The sequence below is a fragment of the Odocoileus virginianus genome, chromosome 9, assembly GCF_023699985.2.
Source record: "Odocoileus virginianus isolate 20LAN1187 ecotype Illinois chromosome 9, Ovbor_1.2, whole genome shotgun sequence".
Lineage (NCBI taxonomy): Eukaryota > Metazoa > Chordata > Mammalia > Artiodactyla > Cervidae > Odocoileus > Odocoileus virginianus.
In genome coordinates, this window is record NC_069682.1 from 17,862,994 (window position 1) to 17,888,578 (window position 25,585).

At 38.0% G+C, this 25,585-nt stretch overlaps 1 protein-coding gene across 12 annotated transcripts in view; it reads right to left on the reverse strand.

Annotated features, from left to right (window-relative positions):
- Positions 1–2,655: 2,655 nt before the first annotated feature.
- CCDC7 (coiled-coil domain containing 7) overlaps positions 2,656–25,585 on the reverse strand; it is a 257,870-nt gene continuing 234,940 nt past the window's right edge. For 7 of the 12 annotated variants that reach the window (XM_070472033.1, XM_070472029.1, XM_070472034.1 and 4 more), the window contains 7 exons: positions 25,217–25,330; positions 15,140–15,265; positions 11,874–11,981; positions 10,952–11,185; positions 9,939–10,067; positions 8,998–9,135; positions 2,656–2,828 (listed from right to left, as the gene is read on the reverse strand). In XM_070472033.1, coding sequence (XP_070328134.1) covers positions 11,166–11,185; positions 11,874–11,981; positions 15,140–15,265; positions 25,217–25,330 — 368 coding nt within the window. In that variant the 3' untranslated portion in view covers positions 2,656–2,828; positions 8,998–9,135; positions 9,939–10,067; positions 10,952–11,165. Of the gene's footprint in view, positions 2,848–8,997; positions 9,136–9,938; positions 10,068–10,951; positions 11,186–11,873; positions 11,982–15,139; positions 15,266–25,216; positions 25,331–25,585 lie in introns of all 12 variants that reach the window. The other 5 variants (XM_070472026.1, XM_070472027.1, XM_070472030.1 and 2 more) reach the window with 5 other exon arrangements.

The window sequence follows — 25,585 nt, forward strand, 5'->3', positions numbered from 1 at the left end:
TAACTAACTCTTTGTTTTTCTCATGCTGTCTTTAGTATCCTCTCCTTAACTTTTGCCATTTTAATTATAATGTCTTAGTGTGGACCCGTTTGGGTTCATCTTGTTTGAGACCCTCTGTGCTTCCTATACATGGATATCTGATCTGTTTCCTTCTTTAGGTTTGGGAAGTTTTTAGGCAGAGTTTCTTCAAACACATTTTTCTTCTTCTTATTATTTTTTTTTGAATTGAATTTTTTTTATTAGGAAAAATGCCCTATTTTATAGATCACCATTTATGAGAATCCTACCAAAGCACTACAACAAACTGGCCTTGAAGAGAAACACCACAATGACAGAAAACTCAAAATACTGTGTCTTTGAGGAGCCTGCAACCAGGCTAATTGAAAATCTACACACAACTCCCACCACACCACACACAAGTATGAACAGGTTATATAAGTAAGCCATGATTTAGAAAACACAGTGGAAGAGGAGGAACACACCCACACATGTATCTGTGTGCATGTTTTCCTTAAAAACATGTAACAGGGTTTCATTTTACTCAAACACATTTTTAATCCCCCTTTTCCTTTCTTCTGGGGTTCTATTGGTCTGAACAAGCTTATAGTTATCAAAGGGGAAAGTTTGGGATGGGCTTGTGGGGAGTGATAAATTAAGAGTTTTGGATCAGATACAAACTACTATATATAAAATAGATAAATAATAATGCTCTACTGTATAGCACAGGGAACTATATTCAGTATCTTAAACTAAAATGGGAAAGAATAAGGACAAGCATATATACACACACACCTACATATAACTGAATCACTTTGCTATACACCAGAAACTAACCATTGTAAATCAACAATGATTAAATATTTTAAATCAGATTTTAAAGTGTTATACATAGATATGTATACTATACAAACTTATGTATTCATAAATTCTATATGTAATTTACCTTTCTATACACATAGTCAGTTAACATTTGCCTCCCTCACTAGATTTTGAGTTGATGAAATGACAATTAGTTTACCCTTGTAAACCTAACAACACTGTGCCTGGACATAATAAATACTAAAGTTTTAATTGAAGGAATAAGTAAATGGAAAACAACATAGCCTGTTTTTCTGTCCAAATTCTTAAATACAGAATTTACTGTTCATACAAATACTCTCTGGGTGATTACTGAAAAAGTGATTTTACATACATACATGTTGCAAAAATAGTATGATTTCTTAACATACCCATTATCCTGGGGTTTATGCTAGATTTTCCATCTTGCTTATCTAAAACTTCTTTCTCCAACAGTGAGAAACTTGGCTTTCACTCTCCATCAATGTTAATAACTATTTCTGACACTGATAGACTTCTTAGAATTAAGACAGTGAGGCCACTGTAACTAGATATACTTAAGTAGAGGCCAAATGATCATCTTTCAAATATTAAGTTGTGAAAGTAATTCTACATGGAGAACAATTATATGTTTTTATGATTTGTTACAAGTCATGCTCTAAAATCTAGGGTTGTTTAAAGAGATATATTCTACAAAATGAAGGCGGATGAAGTAGCATAAAATGTTATCCTCCCCCTACATCTCACATTCAGGTTTCACATTTATCAAATTAGTGATATTTGATATCAACAAATTAGTGTTGATGGAGTGTGTATGTGTCAATATACATAAATGTTTATATAAAGACTTAATATTTATATATATAAATATATATCTGTGTATAAAATATGTAAATCTGTGTATCACTGAGAGACACAAGAATGTGACAATGAAAATACTTTGCCTCTATCTTGGGTCCACAATGACTATATACTGAGCTCCTATAGGTTAAAGATTAAATTCTTAAATGCAAAATTTTAAATACCTATTCACATTTTTTCACTAAATCAGTAGCCTATCAATATATGCATATTTTGAAATGGTATTCTAATTCTAGATTTTGGAAGAAAATCTAAATATATGAGTATTATTTCATTTAGTTTTTTTTTTTTTTCAGACTTTATTTATTTATTTATTTATTTTTGTGGTTTTTGTCATACATTGAAATGAATTAGCCATGGATTTCTGTTTTGAAATGAAATTGAAAGATAAGGAACCAAAATTTTATTAATAATATTTAGAAATATTAGAAGCTGATAAAAATATTCAAAAAATAAATAAAAGAAACCTTCACATAAAAACAGACACTTGATTAGATAATAAACAGTCCTGAAAATTCATCCATCTCAGGGCCAAAAGAGAGAGCAAGGCAACAATAAAGATATTGGACTACTAACTCAATCAATACTTACAAGGTTTTTTCTTCTTATTCTTTTCAATGTTCCTTTAAAAATTAATACCAATTAAATGATATTAATAACATTCCTACACAGAATAAATTCTTTGAATTTACAAATAATATCTTTTTTAGTTCAGTTAAAAAGCTAACAGTATGATTTGTAGTCTTACTAGGTTTAATAAATATTATATAAAGACTTTGCTCTGATATCTTCAATGAATTTTCAGTTTAATATAAAAAAACTACAAGACTTTTTTCTAAATTTATTTCCTCTATCTGGAAGTGTAACAAAGGTATGGAGGTGACTTTTTTCTACATAGTATCATAAAGAAAAGATTTGCAAATAGTTGACACAAATAATTAAGACCTTATCAAAGCATTCGGAGGAAAGATTTAATTTAATTGCTTTTATACCACACCAGAAGGCATTACAGGGACATGAATGAATTGAAGCAAGGTAGAATTTCGACAAACAGCTCCTTTCTTAACATCAGCAACAGTGGCTATGATCTCAAAGAGTTTCAAATGTGTTCCAGATGGTAAAGAAGAGTTCTGAAAATAAACCAAGTTACTATATTTTTCATTTAATTGAACCTCTAATATATACATAAGCATTTCTTTCAGTTTTGTATATTTCTCATCACTAGAGTAAATTTTACACTAATTGCATAGCATTTTTCAAAATATTATCTGGAGCTTTTGGTTTTCAAAATCAATTATCTTTGTCTCAATGCTAGAAAGTTTATTTTAGCTGAACATTGACAAAAACTTCCTTCTTAAGCAAAATTTAGTTTGGTTCCTCTAAGACTTCTTTTCAACTAGGCTTCATGCTTGGCCCTGTCCTTGGTCTGCCTTTGGCAAGAAGACTGTTAGGCTTGTTTAGCAGGAATCCCCCACACTTGATGCTGCCTCTTAGTAATGTCACATCTGCTCACTCACTCACTCTGCTCATTGGCCATAAATCCCAGCTGTTTCTGCTATATTTGGAGTTGAGTTCAGCCTTCCTCTGTTATCACAATAGTTTCAAATAGTTTTCATTACCATTTTAAACAAATGTCAGAATAATTCTTTTAAACAACATTGTAAAGCTGGGTATTATGGACTATGACCTTGTAATGGGATATATGTGCTCAGTCACTCATTTATGTCTGACTCTCTGTGGGCCCGTGGATCGTAGCCCACCAGGCTACTCTGTCCATGGAATTTTCCGGGCAAGTATACTGGAGTGTGTTGCCATTTCGTTCTCCTAAATGGGATATATACTAGAGATTAAAATCATGGACTTTATATACAGTCCAGTTTTATGGGTTTCCCTCTCTTTGCTTCTAATGTGCTCTACAATCTTGAACAATTTAAATGAGCTTCTGACCTTGATCCTTGATGAATACATGCTTTGAACTGATAGACTTAACCTATGAGACCATATGAACACAAGAGTCATTCATACATAGTTCTACCACTCTGACCCATGTCCAAACTGAAAGGTCTTGTACTTCTGTCCTCCTAAGATATGAATTATGCTTGTGCTTTGCAGAACTGAACATGTTGATTGTGGGCACATAGCCCGTAGCTTTCCATCTGCTACTCAGTCACCTGACTGGCTGTCAGGAAAGTGATAGGAGGGTAGGAAAGATATGGGAGAGAGAACAGTCACAATGCTTTTTCTCTTCCCAGTCTGCGGGTTCAGAGAGAGCAGTCTATTTCTCAGTGAAACTCTTGGTTGTGGGTTTCTGCCATTCAGTTAAGCAATGATAGACTTCAAAGTGTTGGGCAGTTGCATGCACCAGGATTTCACTCAAGAAGCTATCAATACCCTTATTCACTGGCCCAGTGATTCAGCCATTTTTGTTGAAAATACAAATCCTATAAATTAGTTACCACCACACCCTATTCCTTTTTCTTTTTCAATGATCCTTCAGATGTTGGGAGTTTGATCTCTGGTTCCTCTGCCTTTTCTAAATCCAGCTTGAACATCTGGAAGTTCACGGTTCATGTACTGTTGAAGCCTGGCTTGGAGAATTTTGAGCATTACTTTACTACCATGTGAGATAAGTGCAATTGTGCGGTAGTCTGAGCACTCTTTGGCATTGCCTTTCTTTGGGACTGGAATGAAAACCGACCTTTTCCAGTCCTGTGGCCACTGCTAAGTTTTCCAAATTTACTGGCATGTTGAGTGCAGCACTTTCACAGCATCACCTTTTAGGATTTGAAATAGCTCTACTGGAATTCCATCACCTCCACTAGATTTGTTCATAGTGATGCTTCCTAAGGCCCTCTTGACTTCATATTCCAGGATGTCCGGCTCTAGGTGAGTGATCACAACATCGTGGTTATCTGGGTTGTGAAGATCTTTTTTGTAGAGCTCTTCTGTGTATTCTTGCTACCTCTTCTTAATATCTTCTGCTTCTGTTAGGTCCATACCATTTCTGTCCTTTATTTTGCCCATCTTTGCATGAAATGTTCCTTTGTTATCTCTAATTTTGTTGAAGAGATCTCTAGTCTTTCCCATTCTATTGTTTTCCTCTGTTTCTTTGCACTGATCACTGAGGAAGGCTTTCTTACCTCTCCTTGCTATTCTTTGGAACTCTGCATTCAAATGGGTATATCTTTCCTTTTCTCCTTTGCCTTTTGCTTCTATCCTTTTCATAGCTGTTTATAAGACCTCCTCAGACAACCATTTGCCTTTCTTTTTATTGGGGACAGTCTTGATCCCTGCCTCCTGTACAATATCTCAAACCTCCATGCACAGTTCTTCAGGCACTGTGTCGATCAGATCTAATCCCTTGAATCTATTTGTCACTTCCACTGTATAGTCGTAAGGCATTTGATTTAGGTCGTACATGAATGATCTAGTGGTTTTCCCTACTTTCTTTAATTTAAGTCTGAATTTGGCAATAAGGAGTTCATGATCTGAGCCACAGTCAGCTCTCGGTCTTGTTTTTGCTGACTGTATAGAGCTTCTCCATCTTTTGCTGCAAAGAATATAATCAATATGATTTTGGTATTGACCATCTGGTGATGTCCATGTGTAGAGCCTTTTCTTGTGTTGTTAGAAGATCAAATTGCCAACATCTGTTGGATCATCATAAAAGCAAGAGAGTTTCAGAAAAAAAATCTACTTCTGCTTTATTGACTACGCCAAAGCCTTTGACTGTGTGGATCACAACAAACTGGAAAATTCTTAAAGAGATGGGAATATCAGATGAGAAATCTGTATGGAGGTCAAGAAGCAACAGTTAGAATTGGACATGGAACAACAGACTGGTTCCAATAGGAAAAGGAGTACATCAAGGCTGTATATTGTCACCCTGCTTATTTAACTTATATGCAGAGTACATCATGAGAAATGCTGGGCTGGATGAAGCACAGGCTGGAATCAAGATTGCTGGGAGAAATACAAATAACCACAGAAAGGCAGATGACACCACCCTTATGGAAGAAAGTGAAGAAGAACTAAAGAGTCTCTTGATGAAAGTGAAAGAGGAGAGTGAAAAAGTTGTCTTAAAACTCGAACATTCAGAAAACTAAGATCATGGCATCTGGTCCCATCACTTCATGGGAAATAGATGGGGAAACAGTGGCTGACTTTTTTTTTTCCCCTCCAAAATCGCTGCAGATGGTGACTGCACCCATGAAATTAAAAGGCGCTTACTCCTTGGAAGGAAAGTTATGACCAACCTAGACAGCATATTAAAAATCAGAGACATCACTTTTGCAACAAAGGTCTGTCTAGTCAAGGCTATGGTTTTTCCAGTGATCATGTATGGATGTGAGTGTGGGATTATAAAGAAAGCTGAGCATTGAAGAATTGATGCTTTTGAACTGTGGTGTTGGAGAAGACTCTTGAGAGTCCCTTGCAAGGAGATCCAACCAGTCCATCCTAAAGGAAATCAGTCCTGAATATTCATTGGAAGGACTGATGTTGAAGCTGAAACTCCAATACTTTGGCCACCAGATGCAAAGAGTTGACTCATTGGAAAAGACTCTGATGCTGGGAAAGATTGAAGGCGGGAGGAGAAGGGGATGACAGAGGATGAGATGGTTGGATGGCATCACTGACTCAACAGACATGAGTTTGAGGAAACTCTGGGAGTTGGTGATGGACAGGGAGGCCTGGCATGTTGCAGTCCATGGGGTTTCAAAAAGTCAGACACAACTAAGTGAATGAACTGATTGAATTGAATGTCCACACCCTATTTTAAAAGTCTATTTTATTTGCCACTGTGGTGTTCATTGACCTACAGAAGAACAAAATATATTGAGAACTTTCTTCTAAATCAGAAAACAAAATCACATGATTTCCTTGCCTCGGGAATCTAATTGTGTAATCAACTAGTGTCTAGGAAACTTCAAGTGAATATACTCTTTCTGTACCTGAAATCATTGCCCTGTGCAAAAAGTTAGCCACCAATATACAGAGGGGGAAATATATTCCTCAAACCATACCCCCCAAAAGTAAAGTAATCTCATGTTTTTCTTGAAAAGAAAAAAAAGATTTTTGCCTTTCATTAAATACTAAGTTATCAAGTGGTTACATTTAGATTACTATGTGCTCTTGTTGATCTCTAATCTCCTGGACCAGCTAGCTCTAGGATACATTTTGTAACTAAATGTTTAGGACACTAACAATTTGACTTAGAGATTATGACAAACAGAAAATGAAATGCTGGAGATACTCTTACCAACTGAATAAGCTTCAACAGCATTTTTTTTTTCAATAGCATTTTTATGAACAAAAAATTACTCTTCTACTACCTTATGGGCAGAGCATGTTTACAAAGTTGATATTCTAATATACATAGGAAAACAGGCCTCACATCAACCTTTGGTTTAGGCAGTCCAGATCTGTCTTTAGAAGCATCATTTTTAGACTGACCATAGCAAAAAATGTATTCAAAAGACCAGAGAAATACTCTCTTGAGTCTTTTTCAGCTTACTTATAGCATTAATATAATCTCTAGTAAGTTTTTAAGTTTTGAGCGAATCACAATAAAAATCAAAGGAATTATTGGATTTCTAGAGGTTGTTAAGATATTCATTCTCATAAGGGCACCCTGAATACTCGTTATCTGACTCTAAGAAGGGATGCTGCTGCTGCTGCTGCTGCTAAGTCACTTCAGTCGTGTCCGACTCTCTGCGACCCCATGGACGGCAGCCTACCAGGCTCCCCCATCCCTGGGATTCTCCAGGCAAGAACACTGGAGTGGGTTGCCATTTCCTTCTCCAATGCGTGAAAGTGAAAAGTGAAAGTTAAGTAGCTCAGTCATGTCCAACTCTTAGCGACCCCATGGACCGCAGCCTACCAGTCTCCTCCATCCATGGGATTTTCCAGGCAAGAGTACTGGAGTGGGTTGCCATTGCCTTCTCTGCTAAGAAGGGATGAGACTTGCCTTAATTTTGAAGGCAACCAAAGCCTTCCAACAGCTGTAGATCCTTTGCTTTTGCCCACTAATCCTGGCCTAATTTGAGCTAGTCAGAGTCTGTAGTTGAAACTGACATTGCTGCTCAATATCATCCTGCCATTCTAAGAAGCATCACATCTTATCCAATAGCTCTGCTGAAATACTCTTCCTGCTCCTACTTCTCCCAGGAGATATGTTTAGTTGTACCTGTCATTAATCAGCATAAAGGTTTCTTATATGTCACCTTATGGAGAGCTCACTGCCTTTCCAAGTCCTGATTGGTTGTTGGATCATTCATGAGTTAAGCTGTCCAATATAGAAGCCACAAACCACATATGGCTATTTAGATTTAAACTAATTAAAAGTAAATAAATCATTTCAAGGCTCAATGCTATCGGTATCTTATAGTCACACAGATTCAGGACAAATAGTGAGATCTTCATCTTCTTAAATCTTTCCATCAACAGTCAATGTTTAAGCAAATACAGACTTAAGAACATAAGCATCCTGTTTAATGTTGTTGTGAGCCTGAATTGGTTCTTTTCCTTTTCCAACAGTCAGGATTTAAACGTTTTTGTTCTTCAGCCAAAGCCTTTGCTTCTAATGTATACATCCTCCTCTCTTCATTCTTCATTTTCTTCCACCTGTCACCAAGGATCACACTTATGGCTCTGTTATCTTTCCCTGGATACATCTGAGTATATTCAACTCTATTTTTTGGCAAACAGCATGAAGGCATTCATTGGTCTTTTGCACTTGTTAGGAGAAGTGGCACTCACAGTCCCTGAGCCGTGGGTTTTGACAGCTTTAGCATACAAAGAACTGGGAGAGAGCTGCGACGACCCTGGCAAGCCACAGTTCTTATGGCTCAGCATCTGTGCCAAACATGGGGGCTCCTAGTCTGGCCGGTGCCAAGAGGCTGCCAGGACACAGGGCCGGTGGATGGTGTCGATGCCAACCTAAGAACCACCTGCCTCGGCTCCTGGAGCATGCTGAGTTGGACACACCCACCCTTGACTTCAGTGGAGACCTAGCCCAGGCCAAGGTAAAGTTAGTTAATAGCATTGGGATATAGTCACTGTAACGGTGCTATTAACAGTTGACACCATTGTATTTTTAATTTTGTGTCCTATATCTCCTCAGCCACGTATCTTAATATTGTTATTTGTCATTGTATCTATGGTGGGGGCGGACTTTGCACTTACGCAGTGCAACACTTGCACTTTACTTTCCTCCAACTGTCTACAATGAGGGCAAACACATTGGCAATAGAGCTGCTTTTGCTCTGAGCTACAATCATGGCTTTTCATGTTACTTACCAAGTGGTGTTTCTGGTTAGGAATCACAGCTATAAAATTGATTTCAGTTCATTACACTTCTTCATGATGTTGCCCCTAAATTTTGCACACTATATTCTTGTATATTATTTCAAATAAAATGAAAAAAATTGTTTATCCCTGAAAAAAAAAAGTAAATAAAATTAAAAGTCTAGATTCTCAGATATACTAACCACATTTCAAGAGCTCAACAGCTGCATATGGCTCATAGCTCACATACTGGAGAGCACAGACATAGAACACTTTCATTATCACAGGAAATTCTGTTGGGGAGTGCTGTGGAGGTCAAGTTATAATCACCATGAACAACAGCCATGAACAACAAGGTTTGGGAGAAGGAAAATTTACATGGATCCGATACAGACTGAATCTATTCATTGGGCACCCCTTTGCCAGTAGCTACAAGATCCAGATTAAAAACAAAACAGCCACTACCATTTGTGTATGGACTGAGGTATTCTTTGATTTCCCTTTTATCATCAAATAGTAAGCATCACGGTTCTCAGCTCTGGCTGCACAGTATAATCACCTATGGAGAATCTGGTTTAAATAGTCTGTGCCTGAGGCAGAGAATTAGTAGCTTTTAAAAGCACCTTAGGTGAAGCCTATTTTGTAGACAAGCTTGAAAAGCACTGATTTAGCACATATATCAGCTCATCTAATCAAATGATCACATAATTAATGAATAAATTATATTCACTGTTATCTGGATAGTCCACAGAAGCAAACTGAGAGGCTAGACTGGGTCCAGCAATCACCACTCATGGGGGCAGGATGCTATGCTGAACTTATGTTGGAAAAATAATTTTGCATTGCTCACACCCCAATTTTTGGCAGCTTGCAACAATTCTCCTATTCATTTCTGCATGTATTCTCTCCAAAACCTTCACAAAAATTATTAATACACATAATTTCTATGTTACCTCTTGGATCTTTCTCAGTTTCAGAGAATAATCAGTAATTAGTGAAGAATTACTCCATTTATCTTCTCTTGATTGATATTCTATGCTCAGTTCATGATTTCTTCTTGCCATATAAGTTGTACAGTTCTACTACAGCAAAAAGTATAAATAATATCTTTATAGTGAGGAGTTATAGAAGATAGCCACTATTTCATTAATTTTATTCTACTTTATATTGTTTTTGTAGAAATCCAATTTTCCTTATTAAATACTGATACAAAACAGAACTCCAAAATACTTAGGTCAATACTACTCATTGTTCAAATTCTTGCTGGAGAAATACAGTAACATTTAAGGTACAAAAGAATTATATAGGAGTTTAAATACCTATGTCAGTAATAATCCAGATTGGATTTAAGGCTATTTCATCCAATAATATTTATGCTTTCCAGGGTACAGTAAAAAAGTGGTTAAACATACTATCTTAATTATTATTTAAGTTGCTAAGAACATTGATTATTACTTGTAATATTATATGCAATATGTATAATATTACGATTATGGTAAGATTGCTATTAACAATGTTATTAACTTTTGTTGGTAAGAAGCACGTTTTTAAAATTCTATCACTTGTATTTTGTGCCATTACAAACTCCACAGAATATACTACAACACATATCAATTAGGTTATTACCATGAAAGTCAAAGTCGCTCAGTCATGTCCGACTCTTTGTGACCCCATGGACTATATAGTCCATGGAATTCTCCAGGCCAGGACACTGGAGTGGGTAGCTTTTCCCTTCTCCAGGGGATCTTCCCAATCCAGTAATCAAACCCAGGTTTCCTGCATTGCAGGTGGATTCTTTACAAGCTGAGGCATGAGGCATTTACTTTTACTTCCTCTTTTTTGAAGTTTGTTGTGCAGTGTTCAAACATGACTATTTCAAATTAGAGGAATGTTTTCATCATTTGATATGTAAAGGAAAACTGTAACTTTTCCAAAATTAGAAAAAAGAAAATTCACTAAAACTCACCTGCTGCCGATCAAGGTCCTCCATGATCTGGGCCTACCCTGTTAATTCAGGGTCTTTCTCAGTATTGTTCAATAAACACCATTCACTCAAGACAATGTTATTTTCATAAGGCTTCCACTCCTGCAATTTCATTGCTGTCTCCATGAGTTTGCTCACATTATTTATTTTGCCCAGAGTTAATTTATTTTCAAAAGTATGGGTGGGGTGGAGATTTTCAGGCAGTAGTATATGGCACTTTAAAGGAAAATTGTTGTGTGATTAAAAAAATAGTTCTATTTAATTTCATTGTACTTGATATACTTTTTATTTATATGTGACATCATGGAAAATAGAATACTGTATGTGAAATTAACAATGGAAATGGAAAAGGAGTACATAAATCTACCTAAGTTTCTATAGAAATGGTTCTCCAATTTTACCCTGCATCAAAACACCCAGAGAACTTGTTAAACAAATTAAGGGACTTGAACCTCACAGCTTTTATTTCAGTAGGTCCAGAGTGAGGTCCAAGGATTTGCATTTCTAAGTAAGTTCCTAGTTAATGCCCAGGTTGCTAGTCCAGGGACCACACTTTGAGAAGCATTTATACAGGAATCAAAAAGTTTAAATTCACTAGAATGTTGTTTTTTGGAATACATAAAATGCATATACTTAATATATCTATGGTTCTTCAAAAAATCGGTCAGTTTTAAATGAGAAGTCAATGTCTGAGCTGCAAAGGAAAGGACCAAAAGAAATCAGCATCAGGAAAGAAATAGTGACAATTCCTTTTAGGTGAAAGATTTAACTCTGAGCTGATGGAGGCAAGACAGGGTTATGAAATATCTATTATGTCCAATGATGTTTGTTGCCACACTGTTATAAACAGTGTTTGAAAACAACCAAAGTCCCCATTTAACAGAGGCCTACTTAAGTAACATACCATTACTTTTACCTTTATAGATAGGTTTTCTAGTTGTAGCAACCACAGTGGGCAGAGTCTCTTCATGTTCAATTTTCTTTTTTTGTAAGGTTGATTTTTTTTGATGCCCTAAAAAAATGAGGATGGTGTTATAACCTAGAAATAACCTCATTTAAACTTCAAAAAAATTAAAATAAATCTTACTAATTTACTTCTAAAGTACAGCTTCTGTATATTTTTTTTCAATATTTTAGATAAAGCAGCTTTACTAACACAAATATTGCCTAATTTTTCCTTGGTGGGTATTTGACCACCTCCCAATGCAGGAGACATAAGAGATGAAAGTTCAACCCCTGGGTCAGAAAGATCTCTTGGAGAAGGGCACAGCAACCCACTCCAGCATTCTTGCCTGGAGAATCCCAAGGACAGATGAGTCTGGTGGGCTACATTCCATAGGGTCACATAGAGTCAGGCACAACTGAAGCAACTTAGCATGCAAGCATAAACTGTGCTCATTTTGCATCCTAGTAAGGTTACATTCAAAATCCTTCAAGCTAGGCTTCAGCAGTATGTGAACTGAGAACTTCCAGATGTACAAGCCGGGTTTAGAAGAGGCAGAGGAATCAGAGATCAAATTGACAACATTCGTTGAATCATACAGAAAGCAAAGGAATTATAGAAAAACATCCACTTCTGCTTCCTTGACTGTGCCAAAGACCTTGACTGTGTGGATCACAACAAACTGTGGAAAATTCTTAGAGAGATGGGAATACCAGACCACCTTACCTGTCTCCTGAGAAACCTATATGTGGGTAAAGAAGCAACAGTTAGAACCTTACATGGAACAATGAGTTGGTTCCAAATTGGGAAAGGAGTATGTCAAGGCTGTATATTGTCACTCTGCTTATTTAACTTATATGCAGAGTACACCATGTGAAATGCTGGGCTAGATGACTCATAAGCTAGAATCAAGACTGCCAGTAGAAATATCAACAACCTCAGTAGAAATATCAACAACCTCAGATATGCATATGATAATCACTTCAATGGCTAAAAGTGAAGAGGAACTAAATAGTCTCTTGATGAAGGTGAAAGAGGAGAGTAAAAAAAAAAAAAACTGGCTCAAAATACAACATTCAAAAAACTAAGGTCATGGCATCCAGTCCTATCATTTCATGGCAAACAGAAGGGGAAAAAGTGGAAGCAGTGACAGATTTTATTTTCTTGGGCTCCAAAATCACTGCAGAGAGTGACTGCAGCCACGAAATTAAAAGATGCTTGTTCCCTGGAAGGAACGCTATGACAAATCTAGACAGCATATTAAAAAGCAGAGAGATATGACTTTGTTGACAAAGGTCCATAAAGTTAAAGCTATGGTTTTTCTAGTAGTCATGTATGGATGTGAGAGTTGGACCATAAAGAAAGTTGAGTGCCAAAGAAATGATGCTTTTGAACTGTGGTATTGGAGAAGACTCTTGAGAGTTCCTTGGATTGCAAGGAGATCAAACCAGTCAATCCTAAAGGAAATAAACCCTGAATATTCTTGGAAGGACTGATGGTGAAGCTCCAATACTTTGGCTACCTGATGTGATGAGTTGACTCATTGGCAAAGATCCTGATGCTGGGAAAGATTGAAGGCAAAAGAAGAGGGCAGCAGAGGATGAGATAGTTAGATAGCATCACCAACTTAATGGATATGAATTTGAGCAAGCTCTGGGAGATAGTAAAGGACAGGGAAGCCTAGTGTGCTGCAATCCACGAGGTTGCAGTGTCAGACATGACTTAGCGACTGAATAACAACAACAACAAACATAAACAGTAAGAGTGTGAATCAAGAAAAAAATAATAAAAAACTGTAAAAATGTTAGAGGTTTTTTTTTTTAATAGTAGGTCAGTAAAAAAATTTAAGCAATTAAATAAATAAATTCTCAAGTAAAGTTTTTCTCTATGAAACAGCATATCTTCATTTTCTAAAAAAGAAGTTTGTATTCCTATAGTGAAAAATCTAGTGCTAGGACAGAAGGAAAGTTAAAGTTGCTCAGTAGCGTCCAACTCTTTGTGACCCCATGGAGTGTACAGTCCATGGAATTCTCCAGACCAGAATACCGGAGTGGGTACTTTCCCTTCTCCAGGGGATCTTCCCAACCCAGGGAACCAACCCAGGTTTCCTGCATTGCAGGCAGATTCTTTACCAGCTGAACCACAAGGGAAGCCCAAGAATACTGGAATGGGTAGCCTATCCCTTCTCCAGGGGATTTCCTGACCCAGGATTCAAGCCAGGGTCTCCTGCATTGCAGGCAGATTCTTTACCAACTGAGCTATGAGGAAGCCCACAATGGAAGGAGAGATACTAAAAAAACACTATTTCAAAGATATATATTTTGAGCACTGTTTAAAAACAAAACTATGTAATAATGAAAATAGTTTCAAAATGGTCACTTGGAGAAAAATAAAAAGCAGAATGTGGCACATTTAGATGCTACTCTCAAAGTTAGTAGAAAAAAATTGCATTAATGTGCTTAGTTTCTACAATATATATCTTGAATGATTATAAATACCACTGAAGTAATGGATAAGAAATAGGGTCTGTAAATTAGATCTTAGACATGAATGGATTAGACAGTTGGAAGATGGTAATGGAGGAAGAAAAATGAACATATTATTTATCATCCTTCACACTTACCCTCACTTTGACTCTTTCTATTGCCCCTGCTTAGTGAAACAAAGTGAAGTTGCTCAGTCATGTCCGACTCTTGGTGACCCCATGGACTGTAGCCTACCAGGCTTCTCCGTCCATGGGATTTTCCAGGCAAGAGGTACTGGAGTGGGTTGCCATTTCCTTCTCCAGGGGATCTTTCCTTGAGACCCAGGGATCAAAGCTGAGTCTCCCACATTGCAGGCAGATGCTTTACCACCTGAGCCACCAGGGAAGCCACTGACCCTGCTTGGGACTGATAAAAAGAGGAATGTTTAAACATAAGGAAGAGGATCATGAGGTGCATTTATCTCAGTCATCTGCAGGATCTATAATAGTGTGCAAGAGGGGAATGTTGAAAAAAATAATGGAGTTCCAATTTAGTAGTGGTGGGCAAGGGAGCCATGCCAGAGACACCACTTACCTGCCAAGAATGCATATATGTCAGATGACCTTACTTTAGCATTTATTTTCACTTATTTTTGTTAAACTGGTTATATGACTAAGGCTAGTACAATCTGGTAATTTCCATATAATCAAACCTTTATTCATTAAAAACATCACATTGTACAAGAAAAATATTATGAATTACCTGAATGTTCTTTATTCAGTGAAGGAAAATTGACGGCTTTATAAACACCTGGCCCAGTCTTAGATGTCCCATGAAGTACTTTTGGAAGTTCAGTCATGTAAGATGAAATTTCCTCAAAAGATGCATCTAGAAATATTTAGAAAATATGTTAGCTGTGAGATGGATCATATTCATAACCATTTTTATTTTTAATACTCACACAGTAAGTTGTCAATAGAAATAAAGAAGTTTATATAATGAAAATTAATTTTTTGAGAACATTAACTCAATTAGAATAATAAAGATATATATTTAGAAGATTAGTTTGGAGATCAGAGCTAAATGAAAGAAGCAAGTCACAAAAAGCCTCAATTGTAATAGAGACAGGAATTAGATAAGTTGATGCTTAGGGTTGGAGGAATATGAGGATTAGACCACACAAGTAGTGGAATTATATTTTCAAAGTTCTGAAAGCAAGAATTCACAATCATGAATTTTATACCTACAAAAACTACCATTCAAATATAAAGATGAAACAAACTATTCCCAGATTAAAACAAACAAATCAACGCAAGAGATTTTGTTTTTATACTATCAGCCATGTCTTAAAAGAAATACTAAAAGGAATCAGTTCAATTCCGTTCAGTCACTCGGTCGTGTCCGACAATTTGGGACCCCATGGACTGTAGCAGGTCAGGCCTCCCTGTCCATCATCAACTCACGGAGTTTACTCAAACTCATGTCTGTTGAGTCAGTGATGCCATCCAACCATCTCATCCTCTGTCGTCCCCTTCTCCTCCTGCCTTCAAACTTTCCCAGCATCAGGGTCTTTTCCAATGAGTCAGTTCTTCCCATCAGGAGGCTGAAGTATTGGAATTTCAGCTTCAGCATCAGTCCTTCCAATGAATATATAGGACTGATTTCCTTTAGGACAGACTGGTTGGATCTCCTTTCAGTCCAAGGGGCTCTCAAGAGTCTTCTCCAGCACGACAGTTCAAAAGCATCAATTCTTCTGCACTCAGCTTTCTTTATAGTCCAACTCTCACATCCATAATGGAAAAACCATAGCTTTGACTAGACAGACCTTTGTTGGTAAAGTAATGTATCCAATTTTTAATACACTGTCTAGGTTTGTCAAAACTTTTCATCCAAGGAGCAAGTGTCATTTAATTTCATGGCTGCAGTCACCATCTGCAGTGATTTTGGAGCTCAAAAAAAATAAAGTCTGTCACTGTTTCCATTGTTTCCCCATTTATTTGCCATGAAGTGATGGGACCAGATGCCATGATCTTAGTTTTCTGAATGTTGAGCTTTAAGACAACTTCTTCACTCTCCTCATTCATTAAGAGGCTCTTTATTCTTCTTAGTTTTCTGCTATAAGGGTGGTGTCATCTGTATATCTGAGGTTACTGATATTTCACCCAGGAATCTTGATTCCAGCCTGTGCTTAATCCAGCCCAGCGTTTCTCATGATGTACTCTGCATATAGGTTAAATAAGCAGGGTGACAATATACAGCCTTGATGTACTCCTTTTCCTATTTGGAACCAGTCTGTTGTTCCACGTCCGGTTCTAACTGTTGCTTCCTGACATGCATACAGGTTTTTCAAGAGGCAGGTTAGGTGGTCTGGTATTCTCATCTCTTTCAGAATTTTCCACAGTTTCTTGTGATCCACACAGTCAAAGGCCATTGCATAGCCAATAAAGAGAAGTAGATGTTTTTCTGGAACTCTCTTGCTTTTTCAATGATCCAACAGATGTTGGCAATTTGATCTCTGGCTCCTCTGCCTTTTCTAAATCCAGCTTGAACATCTCAAAGTTCACGGTTCATGTACTGTTGAAGCCTGGCTTGGAGAATTTTGAGCATTACTTTACTACCATGTGAGATGAGTGCAATTGTGTGGTAGTCTGAGGACTATTTTCATTGCCTTTCTTTGTGACTGGAATGAAAACTGACCTTTTCCAGTTCTGTGGCCACTGCTGAGTTTTCCAAATTTACTGGCATACTGAGTGCAGCACTTTCACAGCATCATCTTTTAGGATTTGAATAGCTCAACTGGAATTCCATCACTTCTACTAGTTTTGTTTGGAGTGATTCTTCCTAAGGCCCTCGTGACTTCGCATTCCAGGATGTCTGGCTCTAGGTGAGTGATAGTGGTCATCTGGGTTATGAACATCTTTTTTGTATAGTTCTTCTATGTATTCTTGCTACCTTTCTTAACATCTTCTGTTTCTGTTAGGTCCATACCATTTCTGTCCCTTATTGAGCCCATCTTTGCATGAAACGTTCCCTTGGTATCTCTAATTTTGTTGAAGAGATCTCTAGTCTTCCCCATTCGATTGTTTTCCTCTGTTTCTTTGCACTGATCACTGAGGAAGGCTTTCTTATCTCTCCTTGCTATTTTTCAGAACTCTGCATTCAAATGGGTATATCTTTCCTTTTCTCCTTTGCCTTTTGCTTCTCTTCTTTGCTTAGCTGCTTGTAAGGCCTCCTCAGGCAACCATTTTGCCTTTTTTTTTTTTTTTACCTTGGGGATGGTCTTGATCCCTGCCTCCTGTACAATGTCACGAACCTCCGTGCATAGTTCTTTAGGCACTCTGTAGATCAGATCTAGTCCCTTGAATCTATTTTTCACTTTCACTGTATAGTCATAAGGGATTTGATTTAGGTCATACCTGAATGGGCTAGTGGTTTTCCCTACTTTCTTTAAGTCTGAATTTGGCAATAAGAAGTTCATTATCTGAGCCACAGTCAGCTCCCATTCTTTTTTTGCTGACTTCTCCGTCTTTGGCTGCAAAGAATATAATCAATCTGATTTCAGTGTTGACCATCTGGTGATGTCCACGTGTAGAATCTTTTTTTGTGTTGGTGGGAGAGGACGTTTGCTCTGACCAGTGGGTTCTCTTGGCAAAACTCTATTAGCCTTTGCCCTGCTTCATCTGTACTCCAAGGCCAAATCTGCCTGTTACTCCAGGTGTTTCCTACAAAAGTAGGAAGTCCCTTATAATGAAAAGGACATCTTTTTTGGGTGTTAGTTCTAGAATGTCTTTATGTCATCACAAAACCATTCAGCTTCTTCAGCATTACTGGTTGGGGCATAGAAGCTGGTTGGATTACTATGATATTGAATGGTCTGCCTTGGAAACAAACAGAGATCATTCTGTAGTTTTTGAGATACATCCAAGTACTGCATTTCAGACTCTTTTGTGGACTATGATGGCTACTCCATTTCTTCTAAGGGATTCTTTCCTTAGTAGATATAATGGTCATCTGAATTAAATTCACCCATTCCAGTCCATTTTAGCTCACCGATTCCTAAAATGTCGACATTTACTCTTGCCATCACCTGTTTGACCACTTCCAATTTGCCTTGATTCATGGACCTAACATTCCAGGTTCCTATGCAATATTGCTCTTTACAGCATTGAACTTTACTTCTACCACCAGTCACATCCACAACTGCATGTTGTTTTTGCTTTGGCTCTATCTCTTCATTCTTTCTGGAGTTATTTCTCCACTGATCTCCAGTAGCATATTGGGCACCTACCGACCTGGGGAGTTCATCTTTCAGTGTCCTATCTTTTTGCCTTTCATACTGTTCATGGGGTTCTCAAGGCAAGAATACTTAAATGGTTTGCCATTCCCTTCTCCAGTGGACCACGTTTTGTCAGACCTCTCCACCATGACCCGTCCGTCTTGGGTGGCCCTACATGGCATGGCTCATAGTTTCATTGAGTTAGACAAGGCTGTGGTCCATGTGATCAGATTGGTTAGTTTTCTGTGATTGTGGTTTTCAGTCTGTCTGCCCTCTGATGGAGAATGATAAGAGGCTTATGAAAACTTCCTCATGGGAGAGACTGACTGAGTGGGACACTAAAGGGAATACATCGGGCTGAAACAAAATGACAACAGAAGGTAACTCGAATCCACATGAAGAAATAAAAAAGTACTTTAAAGGTAATTATATAGGTAAATATAAATGACAATATACATTTCTACCTCTTCTTCAATTAACTGATTAAAAAGACTATGTCATAAAACTGTATTGCTGGACATATAAAATAAAACTTAATTTTATTTCTATATAAGAGCACAGAATAATCCAAGAACTTAATTAAGGGAACAATTTTATTTGTGAAAGCATCAAAATAATAAAATAGCAATAAATTCAGTGAAGGGGAATAGCTTGTAGTAAATGTTAAAAAAACATTGCTGAAGGAAATTAAAGAACTCTAAATAAATAAACTCAGTGTTGATAGATTAGCTAAATAGTATTCCATTGTGTGTTTGTGTATATATATATATATATATATATATATATATATATGTATGAACATTGTAAAACTGAAAAAGGGGTACGTCAAGGCTGTATATTGTCACCCTGCTTGTTTAACTTACATGCAGAGTACATCATGTGACATGCTGGGCTAGATGACTCATAAGCTAGAATTAAGACTGCCAGTAGAAATATCAACAACCTCAGATATGCATATGATAATCACTTCAATTGCTAAAAGTGAAGAGGAACTAAATAGCCTCTTGATGAAGGTGAAAGAGGAGAGTAAAAAAAAAACTGAGCAAGGCAATGCTCTAATCCTTCAAGCTAGGCTTCAACAGTACATGAATTGAGAACTTCCAGATATACAAGCTGGATTAGAAAAGGCAGAGGAACCAGTGATCAAATTACCAACATCTGCTGGATCATAGAAAAAGCAAGAGAATTCCAGAAAAACATCTACTTCTGCTTCCTTGATTATGCTAAAGCCTTTGACTGTGTGGATCAGAACAAACTGTGAAAAATTCTTAAAGAGGTGGGAATACCAGACCACCTTATCTGCCTCCTGAGAAACCCGTATGCAGGCCAAGAAGCAACAGAACAGGACATAGAACAACAGACTGGTTCAAAATTGGGAAAAGAGTATGTCAAGACTGTATGTTGCCATCCTGTTTATTTAACTTATATGCAGAGTACATCATGTGACATGCCTGGCTGGATGAATCACAAGCTGGAATCAAGATTGGCGGGAGAAACATCAATAACCTCAGATATGCAGATAACACCACCCAAATGGCAGAAAGCAAAGAGGAACTAAAAAGCCTCTTGATGGGGGTGAAAGCCAGTGAAAAAGCTAGCTTAAAACTCAACATTCAAAAAATGAAGATCATAGCATCTGGTCCTATGACTTCATGGCAAATAGATGGGGAAACAATGGAAACAGTGACAGACTTTATTTTCTTGGGCTCCAAAATCATTGCAGATGGTGACTGCAGGTATGAAATTAAAAGTCACTTGCTCCTTGGAAGAAAACCTATGACAAACCTAGACAGTGTATTAAAAAGCAGACACATCACTTAGGCTACAATGGTCCATATAGTCAAACTATGGGTTTTCCAGCAGTCATGTACAGATGTGAGAGATGAACCATAAAAAGGCTGAGAGCTGAAGAATTGATGCTTTTGAACTGTGGTGCTGGAGAAGACTCCTGAGAGTTCCTTAGATTGCAAGATCAAACCAGTCAATCCTAAAGGAAATCAACCCTGAACATTCATTGGAAGGACTAATGTTGAAGCTGAAGCACCAATACTTTGGCTACCTGATGTGAAGAGCCGACTCATTGGAAAAGACCCTGATGCTGGGAAAGATTGAGGGCAGGAGAAGAAGGGGACAATAGAGGATGACATGGTTGGATGGCATCACTAAGTCAATGGATATGAGTCTGAGAAAACTTAGGGAGATAGTGAAGGACTGAGAAGCCTGGTAGGGTGCACTTCATAGCATCGCAAAGAGTCAGACTTAGTGACTGATCAACATATATATTATATATATATTATACAATACAATATATACAATTTTAAATTCTTTATTGGGTAAATTACAGATCTCCATGTCTTTGGGGTTGGTTTCTGGAAGATTATTGTGATGTTTTGGTAGTATCATGTTGCCTTGATTCTTTGTGTTCCTTGGGCTTTAGATGCTTCACATCTGAAGCAGCAGTCCCCTCCTTCAGACTTACTACTGCCTTCAGGGGAGAAGTGCTTTCCATCTGCCCTGTTAGAGACCTGGAGGTTTTCTCAGACCTTGAGTGAATACATCTGCTCACATTTCTTGCTCCTACTTGTGGCAGAATTCTTAAGCTTGTATATCATCTCTGGATTCTGCAATGCACCAGGTCCAAGGCTGATAACCTCCCTTTTGCTTCTCTAAAGAGGTGTTACATCTCAAGTTTCTGGTTTCTCTCTGGTCCACAGACACTGGCCTGCTTTCAGAAAGTGCTCCATAGCTGTCCAACAAAGTATGCTCTGGCTGCCACACTCAGGAGCATCCACAGAGAGTTGGCTGTAGAATGAGGGCATGTGGATGTGGCATGCCTGAACCTGGGGGAGCTAAAGGCTAGCTGGGGGTATCTGCAGGTGAGGCTCTCCCAGAAAGTTCATAGGTGGGCTTTCTGATGGAGTTCACAGCATAGTCAGAAGGAACCCAATTCCTTTAATGTTCTCCAAAAGTCTTATCTGCCTCTCCTGACCTCATATTGTCCTGTAATTTAGTGCTCTGAATGCTACAGGAGAGAAGAAATGAGTCTTTTTGGCTGCACCCCAAACAGCTGTGGAAGCCTGATGCTCATTCACTTGCTCTTCCTCTGACCTACCTCTCATCTCCTCACAGGATGGCTTTTGCTTGGCCCTACCTGTTCCATCTTAGGGAAGGTCAGCAAAGTCAAACTGTCCCTCTTATTCACTCTAATGTGTCCAAACTCATCTTTTGTTCCAATGGAGTGCTGGAACTTCTCCTTGAGAAATCCAGACTTCCATTAAGGCTCTTCTGTCGGTGATGACTGCCCCAGTCAGGGTTATCCTGGACCATGGTCCAGATTCTCCTGGACCATGGCCAAGAGGAGCTGCAATCAGTTTATAAGCTACTGAATGTCCACAATCGGGATGGAGGTCTGTCTTCCTATTACCTGATGCACAGGCATATGGAACTCCTCCAAGTCCCTTGGTGAATGATGATGGATCCCAGACTCCCACAGTATCACTTTTGTTCATGGATACATGACAAATTTTTATTGTTGATAAGAGGCAGATTAGGAGCAGTATCCTGTGCCATCATGATGCTGATGTCACCTGTCATACATCTGCAGTACAGTCAGTTCTGCATTCCCTCCTGGCTTTATTTGTTGTACTATTTTTGGCCATGCAAATTGGCATGCAGGATCTTAGTTCCTGATCATGGATTGAACCGACACCCCCTCAGTGGAAGCATGGAGTCTTAACCACAGGACTACCAGTGAAGTTCCTGGTTTGTTTCTGAATGCATATTTTACAGATAAAATTATAATTAAAATATAATCAAATGATGGAAAAGATGACCTAAATGTATGGTTCACTGCTATATGCCTGTTTTTCTCCCCACATTTTATAGGGGAGTGTCTACTGTGGTGTTAGTTGCTCAGTCGTGTCTGACTCTTTGTGATCCCAAGGACTGTAGCCTGCCAGGCTCCTCTGTACATGGAATTCTCCAAGCAAGAATACTAGAGTGGGTAGCTTTTCCCTTCTCCAGGGGATCTTCCTGACTTACAGACCTGCATTACAGGAGAATTCTTTACTGTCCGAGCCACCAGGAAACTTTGGAGTCTATCCTTGTCTGTGCTACTGTATTGTGTGTGTTTTATGGGAAGCACAGGAGCTGCCTCTGAAAGAGATTATAGATCCTAAGACAGTGGTCTTTGGCACTGATATCAAATTTTAATGAGAATTTGTGGAATTCTTGGAAGAGCACATGTATTTTGCATGGGAGGGAAGTAGGAATCATGGGTATTTGCAACCAGAAGAAGCACTGGTGGACTGGATTCAATAACAGGCTCAACATGTTCTTAACTACCTGTATTCATGTGCTCCCACACAACTCTGATCTTGGTAATATGACTTCAATGAATGCAAGAAAAGCAGACAAATGCAGGCAGAGACTTGAAAACTGCTTGTGCATTGATTGAGATTTGCCCCATGCTGTGCTAAGGATCGGAGGTTACAATGTGAAGACCCCTAAGCCATCTAGATGAAAGATGAGAGACGTGTAGTGAGGTTACCTCCAGTAACACTTGAGAAGCTTATTTTCTCTTAGGTTCCAAACCACTCTTACATTCTGCTTTGTGGTACTGGATCTGGAATCCTACAAACTACATTTATGCTTTGCCAGGCAGCACCGAGTTAGGCTGTGCAGACAGGGCCTGCGAGAGGGAGACTTCTGGAAAAGAACCAAGGAATCTGTTTCTCCCACCTGGTTACCAAAGGGCTTCCCAAGAGCTCATGTCCCTTTTCAGCTCTGGTGAACACCATGCCAGCAATGTACCTTTCCCCAGGAGCAGAAATTCTTTGCATGGCACAAATTGTTTGTATTTGTTGGGGTCCTTTAATGGACCGGAACCTGGTGGTACGGAGTCGACGATAAGAAAGTAAAAGAGAGAAAGAGGCTGATATTCCCTGGTTTACGCAGAGACCAATAAAGCCCTTGACACAGGACTTGCATTGCTCATGAAGGCACCAGGCACCCCCTCGAGGGGGTGAAGGCACAAAGTGCCTTCTTGAAAGGGTCTTAGAAGCCTGGGCAGGAAAGTGAGCATGATGGGTCTCCACGCTCCAGAGAATCAGCCAGAAAAAAAGAGGGAGAGAGAGAGAGAAACAAAAAAGACATGGGGACGTAAGCTCTGATGAGGCAAAGGTGCTTTAATGATTTTTCTATGAGTATATATAGGTGGTACAAGAAACTTCTTTCGGGAATGATAGAGATCAGAAAACCAAACGTACAGCAACCGTTACCAAGGGAACAAGGGGTAATGTTAGTCACAAGGTCAGGAGACAATCCATATCTCAAGAAAGGGCAGCAAGACTAAGCAGTTTTGTCCTAAAGAGAATGTTTACTAAAGGAGACCCAAGCCTGCCTCACACAATGACCTCAGTCCCTGGGAGCAGCGTGCTGTTCCTCTTAAAGAGGGACAAAGGACTCACGAGAGACAGCACATAGGAATCCTCCCGTCAAACATTCCCTGACAGGTGTTCTTTCCAACATGAGAAGAACAAGTTTTATTAAACTTTCACCACCCGAGACACTAGCAGTGCTTTGTCTTCAGAAGTACATAGGAGACTTCCTGAAAAATCAGACACCAGCACCAGCCAAGTAACATCCTATCCTGAAGTCTCTTTCAGCCCTAATAGTGGAAACTTCTGAAACTGCTTTCTCCATGTTATTTCAGAGTTCTTCTTACATTTTCAGTTATGCAGCTCATAATTTTATACTTAGGTTTATTATTTTTGCTCTCTTTTCAAACAGCTAGCATAATCTCCATCTTCTGATGAAACCAAACCATATACCTCTATTGTCTGAAATAACAGAAAGCCAGTTGCTAGACATGCAGTGAAGCCACTGGCCACAAGCTGACCAAGGACATATAAATTATCCCAGCTCAAACCAGTCTACATTGCAAACTCCCAATTATGAACTATATAAATAGTTATGCTTTAGGCTAAATAGTTTTCTTTGTAGTTATCCAGTAAAATAACACTAACAAATGTGGGAAAAATTAAAATTAGATTGAGATATGAGAGATAAGATTTAGTAACTTTGGGCATAAATGGAAAAAAGCAAATAAAAACCCACTAATCTATGTGGCTGAAGGTTATGCAGAGAAAAGTATATTTTTCCTCAATTGCTGGTAAAAATGTTAACAGCCCTTTAGGTAAACAATCTGAAAGTATTTTTCAATATTAAAAGCTTATAAATACTTTAACAATATCAATCCTAAGATACTAGAGATAAAAATATTCATATGCAAGAATAGATATTCATGGACACATTTAGTAGGGTGAAAAGTGTAAAAAATCAATGAACTTCAATAGAAGAATGATTAAATAAAGAATTCTATATTATGAAATATACTGCCAGTAAAAAGGAGAAATTAAAGTTATTTCATTTTCAGGCTTGCAAGGGTTTATCTAAGATATTTCTGAAGAAAAAGTTAGATATAAAAAGAATTAAAAAAATACCACAAGAATTATTCTAGGTAGTTATAAAGTATTTTAATATCTTTATATATAAATTTTTACCTTCATCATCAAAGGGTGATAAAGTAATTACTTTTGTTTTATATTTACTTGGTGCAATGTGCCTGGCATAGACATTTTCTTGCTGTAAAAATGTATTTCTGCCTTTAAGTAAATCTATAATAAAATTTAAAAAGAAAAATTATATGAAGTCTAACATTCATACACTACTCTCCAAACCCCATGTATTAGTCTTTATGCATTTGTAATGTTTCCTTCCCATAGTTTAGCCACTTGTCAATGACTATTAGTCTAGTTTCTATAAATATTTCATCATTTTCTCTTCCTTTTCTTTATTCTGTGGTTCCTTGGTAGCATCCTGCTTTTTCTTTTCCAACTTCACTGAGGTATACTTAGTATATAAAAACACTG